The sequence below is a fragment of the Zea mays genome, chromosome 1 (assembly GCF_902167145.1).
Source record: "Zea mays cultivar B73 chromosome 1, Zm-B73-REFERENCE-NAM-5.0, whole genome shotgun sequence".
Lineage (NCBI taxonomy): Eukaryota > Viridiplantae > Streptophyta > Magnoliopsida > Poales > Poaceae > Zea > Zea mays.
The window spans coordinates 84,167,976-84,175,606 of NC_050096.1; the positions used below are offsets into that span (position 1 = coordinate 84,167,976).

At 44.1% G+C, this 7,631-nt stretch overlaps 1 protein-coding gene across 1 annotated transcript; it reads left to right on the top strand.

Annotated features, from left to right (window-relative positions):
- Positions 1–4,557: 4,557 nt before the first annotated feature.
- LOC103637577 (RNA polymerase II C-terminal domain phosphatase-like 1) lies at positions 4,558–5,539 on the top strand. Its single transcript, XM_008659741.3, has 3 exons — positions 4,558–4,839; positions 5,003–5,160; positions 5,237–5,539. Exons 1-3 carry the CDS (start codon positions 4,734–4,736, stop codon positions 5,309–5,311), a joined length of 339 nt encoding a protein of 112 aa, XP_008657963.1. The 5' UTR covers positions 4,558–4,733; the 3' UTR covers positions 5,312–5,539.
- The last annotated feature ends 2,092 nt before the right edge of the window (positions 5,540–7,631 follow it).

Genomic DNA, 7,631 nt, shown 5'->3' on the forward strand with positions numbered 1-7,631 from the left:
CCCAAAATATTCCCCGCAATGGGGTCATTATAGTGTAATAAAGTACAATGACCTAAACATACCCTAAAGTCTACCCCTCTAAGGGTCTTACAAGTGGGCCTGAGCCACATCCGAGTGAAGCCTAGGCCCCATGGAGGGATCTCGAAGCCTTCACATGTATTTCTAACCCTTGACTTTGTTGGGTCTTTGACTCCACTGATGAGGTTGAAGTCGAGCCTTCGAGACATGTGGCGAGGGTTACTATGAGCCCCCTCTTCTCGCGTGGCACATCGCTCAGTCTTCTGCAATGGTTGTGGTCGAGGACTCTGTCGCTAGCACAAGGCGAAGTCCTCCATTGCTGTTTTCCCTACGATCGGACATGGTTAATAGTGACCGTATAAGTCTGATCGAGGCCGAGTTCGGCCTTTGCTCCAACACTAGCGCCCCAAGGGATCGGTTCAACTTTGTGAACTAGTCCCAAAGTCTGTTTTCAGGAGATGGTCAAACTATGCCCTCGATCACAAGTTGAAGTGGCCTCAGGGGGTGTTTTGTAATGTGACCGTTGGGATGTGACTATTGTTCTATGTGACATTCTACTGTGCAACTATTGGCTTCCCGAGGCGTTTTGGCAGACTATAAAACCCGTGCAGGGCGCACGGAGAAATGTTTCTCCCGTTTGCCTAGAGGTTTCCATGTCATGCCGCTGCCACATATTTGCTCATGCGGATAACACCGCCAACTCATTCACCAGCGACGCCCTGGCCCGGGTGAAGCAAATTGCCTACCTCCATAGATGGTACGTAATTTTTCTTCTTCCTCATCATCGTCCAGCGTTGCTGCGTCGTCGAGCACGACATCACCGGAGAAGACAGTTAGCGATTCGGCGTTGTTTTTCGAGTTGTTACTAGGGAACGAGATGCAACGGTTGGGTATTTTGGGTTTGGCGTTTGGGTGTGCTTCAGGAGCGGAAGAGGTCCTAGAACCGGAGGGCAAGTTGGTGGCCTTCGAGGCATTCTTTTAGTGCTGGCCACTGCCTATTCACCGCTTCGATGTCAAAATCTTGGAACGTTTCAAAGTTCAGCTCCACCAGCTTACACTGAATGCCATGGTGGTGTCGGCTAAATTTATTTGGGCAAAGGTCACATATGGTGGCCAGTTGTTAGTGGAGGTGTTCGCGAAAAACTATTGCCTTCACTAGCAGAAAAAGGTTGTCGGTGGCAAGATTGTACAGTTTGGTGCGTTCACATTCGCGCTGAGGACCGGAAAGACTTTGGGAAAGGTCGTGTAGCTTGTGTCGTGCTGCCAAGAACAAGTGAGGGAACTGGTGGGACTTCTTGTTCTATGTGTAGATGGAGAGTACCGAAAGGGTTCCCCATCTGCCTCCAACTATTTTGTGCTTGCACAAAGCATCCCTATCCTCTATGACTCAAATGTGATTCAAATACTAGTCCCAGGAGTCTAGTATACACATTTACACATCGGATGATTCCATATCTGCTTAAATGAGACAAACCTATATAGGTGGCTATCAACTTTAAGAGTTGGTCCACAACTCGGCACATATCATCAGAGTGGGGCTGAAGCAGCCTAATATACGCAGCGAAGCAAATCAGCGGTCCAACGACCACATGCATGGTTGGGAAATAGGCGTAACTCTTACTCGATCAGCGATCTCCTTTTCTAAAAGACAACAAATAAGCAAGGGTGGGTACTTACGTACCCAGCAACCCACCTTCACCTACAGAATGGGGAAACCAGATATAATTAATGGAGTATGTGGAGCTCAGGGTATTTTGTAGAAAAACAGTTTTTGATGTAGGACTATTTGTAAAACATTTTATCATTTTCAAAGCGCATCCTCTCCCAAGGTAGAAGGAAGTTTTTTCAAAATTGAACCAAATCCCCTGGACTAAACCATCACTATACGACGGTTGATCTTTAGCGACCCTTATTAGGGACAGACGATTGGTCGCTAAAAGTTATGTACCGACAGTTGGTCGCTAAATGCATTTGTAGCGACGGACCACCGGTCGCTAAAAGTCTAGAAATTTAACTACTCAAGGTTGGTCGCTATAGAGACAGGTGGACATCCGACAGTTGGTCGCTATTGATTGACATGTGACTGTTGGTCTAAGAGGCAGCTTCGTCCATTGATGGGAACATCTTGCACACGATATAGAACTGCGTGTGTTTGCGTCCCGCTTTGACGCTTTGTAGAGTAGTAACTCCTTACACTCTACCGAGTGGTGGACCCAAATGTCATGGACACAGTTATCTCCTAGACCTATCCAAAGTCCAAACACCGTGCTCGTGTGGGCCCTGAGTGCCAGTGGCATATCCTGTGATTCTCGCACCCTACTCCTCTAGTCCTCCTCTCTGCAGATCTGTGCGTGTTCTTCTCAATCCAATCAAGATTCCACGCTGCAGAAGCCAAGGGGATATGGAGGTCACAATAGCAGAGAAGAAGCCTCGGGCTGCCGGTGACGGCGACGGCCTGGTTGAGAGGCTCCCCGAGGCGCTCCTAGTGGAGGTGCTGGCCCGTGTCGATGTCGACGGTGCCTGCTCCGCCGCCGCGTCCTGCCGCTCGCTCTACTCCGCCGCCAACGCTGTTCTCCCCGCCCTCACCTCCATCGACCTCTCCGTGAGCTTTAGCCTCCCCTTCTCACCCACCGCCCGCCAAACAGGTTCCTTTCCCTTCCTCCCCCACTAACCCCCACTCTAGGGTTTCGGTTCGGACGCTCGCCCGCCGTAGGCCTTTGCCCCGTCGAACGCCATCCTCAGCAGGATTCTCGCGGGGAATGGCGCGGTCCGCAGCCTCACCGTCAACTGCAGCATCCTCGACGACTCCGCCGCCTCCGTCATCGCCAGGGGTAGCCTGCACAATCTCTTGCTGCTCAAGTGCTCCTTCTCGATGAGCTTCTTTGTGGCTCTTGGTGGGGCATGCCACGATTTAATATGTGCTTCTTCAGCACTTTTTGGTTCATGTTTTTTTGTATGCACATGGATGCAAGTTATGAAATTGAACTATACAAGTAACGGTCTGGAGTTTGGGCTATTGCTTTCAAGCCATAGTGATTGACAAGTCCAAGCATTCTTTAACCCAAGTTTGAATTTAGATCGTTGAAGCTGGAGATGGCGGTTTGTCCATACACTCTATATCCTTGCCTAGCACCTGTCTACGTGGGATGTGTTCACTTGGAGGTGAGAGATTTTTCCGATATGGATATGATATTCTTCCTCACCTAGAAACATGGCAATTTTGTAGAAATAATTTGTTTGCTTTCATTGTCTTTCGATTTCCAAGCTTTACATGGAACTGCATATGATTAACTGTAGCCTTTGAATAATGTTATTGATCATTTGGTTGCTTGGTCTAAGCAGTATTTTTTTCCAATGTTCAATACACACTCTTTGGGTGAAGTTCCCTCTGCTAGATCCACTCACCACTTTTCGCAGTTACAAGGCTCTTCCCTCGCCCCTCCATCCCAACTCCTGCCATCAAAGTGCACAGCTTCGCTGGCCCCAACGTGGCTCTGTCGGCCCTCCGTCGGCTCAGGCGGCAACAACAATGAGCATTCCAGCGGTATGGCAGGTACACAGCAGCAGCGACACTCCCCACCTTGGCCCTCCCCCATTTCTCCCTCTGACCCTCTCCATTCTCCACACACAGTAGCAGAGGAAGGAGGAACGAGAAAGGTTTTGTAGTTTGGATTAGATGGTTGGATGATCGAATGGTTAGTAGTTTGGATTGGAAGATTGGATCCCATCCTGCACTAGCGTAGTCCACCTTTCCTCTCTAGTTTCCACGAGAAAAAAGTACTGGTATATTAATTTCAAATTTCTGACGACCTGATCATGTGTTATTAGGATCCAGGACACCAGGCTAGATCGAAGGACATAAGAAACAGATATTTAAGTTTAAAAATTGGGATGTCTGAATGCCATGCATTGGTGCTTTGGAATTGGGACTCAATTCTGATGATCTGTGAAAACTGGCATTTATTTGATACTCGTTGGCTTGAATCATTGGATGCCGTTAGTTGACCATTGATATAGTTGTACATCACACTAACTGAATCTGAATTTTGACTCCTGATTTCTGATAACAAGTTGAACATTAAAACATATAATAGCATGGAATGCCTGAGTCTGTCGTATCAAGTTACTGTGAAAATGTTTTTCGATGGCAATCGTATAAGTTAATAAAGTCCCTTCACGTTGGTATCAACATTTCCATATTCCATATCAAACTTTGCATGATTTTAGAATTCAGGAAATACACCAATGAAATGACAGCCAATTCAGATTTTGCAATTTTGGACCTATGTTTTTGCCGTCAGCTGGATCTCCATGCCTTGATGACCCCTATTTTCTTAAATATCACTAAGAATTTAAGATCCATAGCTCTGGCGTGCAGTGTTAGATTTAAATAAGTGTATTATTTAACTCTTAGAGATTTCAACATTCATCTTCACCTTACACTTGCTCCTTCATTTCCTTATTATTGATTTGGAAACCACATTTATGGTTCTATACTGTATATACCACATTGAATGCTTTAATTCCTTGTGTTTTCAGACCGCGGTTGTTGCACTTGGAGATGAAGAATTGCATTTAGTTGCGATGACTTCCAGAAGAAACTTGGCAAATCATGCATGTTTCTGGGGCTACAAGTTGCCATTTGGTTTGTATAATTCTTGCTTGACCATGTTAAATCTACGGTGCCTTGCCATTTTGAGGTCTATGTGTGTACGATGGCTGAAAGAGACTATGCTTTAGAAATGTGGAGATTGCTTGATCCAGATTCAAGATTAATTAATTCTGTTCAACTTCATGATAGGATGGTGTGCGTAAAATCTGGTATGTAATTTGTCATTTTATTAACAAAGTACAAAAGAGCATAGCGTAATTTGTCATTGTAAATGTTGTGATACTCAGAAGCTAACAAACTGTGAAAAATACTACTCAAATTTCGTTTTTAGTTTCATTCTACTGAAATTAATGCCAAATTTACCTTTTGTAGGTTTAAAGAAGTCCTTGCTAAATGTCTTCCATGATGGTTCTTGTCATCCTGGTATGGCATTAGTAATTGATGATCGTCTGAAAGTTTGGGATGAGAAGGATCAATTACGAGTTCATGTGGTTCCTGCATTTACTCCATATTATGCTCCACAGGCAGAGGTGATGTTCATAGCCTGTATACCAATATAAGGATATCATGTTGTCACTAACAGGACCCATCATTTCCACATTCTAGGCAAATTGTTCTATCCCGGTTCTTTGTGTAGCCAGAAACGTTGCATGCAATGTTAGGGGTGGTTTCTTCAAGTAAGATTACCTTTTTTTAATCTGATTGTAGTGTTCATTTGTTTGCATTTTGCTGTCAACCTAATACTTCTGCTACGAGACTCCCTCATCAGCTTCTAATCTCAACGAACAGCCACTGCCATGGACTTGTACATCTCGACAGTAAGGCCTTGGCGACCATCCCGGCGCACGCGAGGTCGAAGATGAGCATGTTGTAGGTGACGAGCTTGGGGTTGACGCCATCGCTCCTCATCTCCTAGAACAGCCCTATAATCGACAAAATAATAAGGATTTTTTGTTCAAAACAATAAGGCAAAACAACACTAAACTCTGAATCAAATGCCTCGTGCCTTGGCTACCTGAGGGCGTGGAGGTGGAGCGCATGCTGATGGTAAATGATGTCTGCTCTATGATACAATTCGTTATATTAGAGTGGTAAATGATAAGCAATTCGTTTTTGTGTTTTTTTTCTGCAGCATCTTGTCTGAAATCGTCTAGACCAAACACCATAGTTCTATCTGGGCTTAGTGGTAGTGGCAAAACCACTATTTACTACCAGGTAACTTCCAACTTTTTTGGTCTGTGTTTTTACAAGTTAAGGACAAGGTTGTAGCATCTAGTTTGCAAAATAATATTTGAACCTCATTTTTTGATTCTATTTAGGGTGTGGGATGAGCATTCTAGACGGATATCAGTTCTGCTAGTAATGTAAATAGTTTTGTTTCTTGTGAAAAAACATGCATATCCTGACTGCGATATTTCTGCTAAACCTTCATGTTGTCCTTCCCTGCAGAAAGACAAAGTAAAACCTGTGCATGTTATTGATGTTCCTGGTCATGCTAGGCTCAAACCCAAACTTGATGAAGTCCTGCCTAAAGTTGCTGCGGTTGTCTTTGTTGTTGATGCTCAAGATTTCTTGTCTAGCATGCAAGCTGCTGCAGAGTAAATTTTACCCCTCCCCCTCCTTAATTTTTACCAAATGCATTTGGTGTCTATTTCTATTTCATCTACTTTCACTTTTATGTTTAGATTTATATGAGCCATCAACTTAATGATGATTAACCTTGATTGCACCAGCTGAAGTTGGTGCATAAGGCTGCAACACCGTCTAGTGGAGGTAGATAAGGCATCAAAATTGTATTTTTATTTGCAAATGTAGCAACAATATACTAATTTGATGTACTTTTTTCTAGGGTGTTCTGGAAAAAGAAAGCTTGTACCTTAAAACAGGAGGATACAAGAAGCTGGAGTGGTTGTCTAAAGGCTTTTGAACTGCTTGAAGCATTAGTGTAGCTTTGGTGCTTTTGTGACTGATCAGCTCTGGAGAAGCTAGAGTGGTGTAGTTGTGGGCTTTTGAATTGCTTCAAGCTAGAGTGATATGAAACATTAGTGATGTAGTTGTGGGCTTTTGAACTGCTTCAACCTGGAGTGATGTCGTTGTGGTGCTTTTGTGACTGATCATCTTTGGAGCTTTTGTGAATGATCTAGCTAGCTATCTGTAAATGATCTAGTTGTGAATGATATTATAATTGTGATGCTTTTGTGAATATATAATTGTGGTGCTTTTGTGTTTATGTGATGGATCTATGACTGTGGTATACTGATTAACTGTGTATGTCTTTATGATTTGTGTATAAAAATCTGTGATTTGTGGTGCTTAATTAAATGTATATTTTTATTAATAACAACTGTAAAAAGGGTGACTTTCTGTTGGTTGCTAAATGTATAGTATGACGACTTACGGTTGGTTGTTAAATCTATAGTACAGCAACCCGCGGTTGGTCGCTAAATATACAATATTAGCAAGGGACGGTTGGTCGCTAAAAAGATGTCGGTCGCTAAAGCCTTTTCTTGGTCAAGTGCCTAGTAAAAAGTACTCGACAAAGAAGCCGTTGCCGATGTACAGTTCGTCGGACTTTCTTTGCCGAGCCTTCGCCGAGTGTTTTTCAGGATTTGCCGAATGCTTCAGACACTCTGCAAAGAAGTTGTTTCCGGTAGTGGTTGGTGTGTTCACCTGTGGCTAGTATGGTGTCACTACTGGAATTCAGGCCTTTACCGAGTGCTGGGTTCTTTGCCGAGTGCCGCACTCGGCAAAGTCCTGCTCTCGGTAACGAGCTCGTTTAACGAGTGTAGGACTCTCGGCACAGAAATACACTCGGCAAAGAGTAACTTCTTTGCCGAGTGTATTAGGAGACACTCGGCAAAGACGCTGTTGGGGACTTGTTCTCAAATGCTTTAAGAACAAGGCAACATAGAAAATGTTAATCGGTTAAGTCCTTCGTCTTACGAAGCATTATTCCCCTTAGGATATAATGGTTTTCGGACGAAGGTTATGAAGGGCGTAC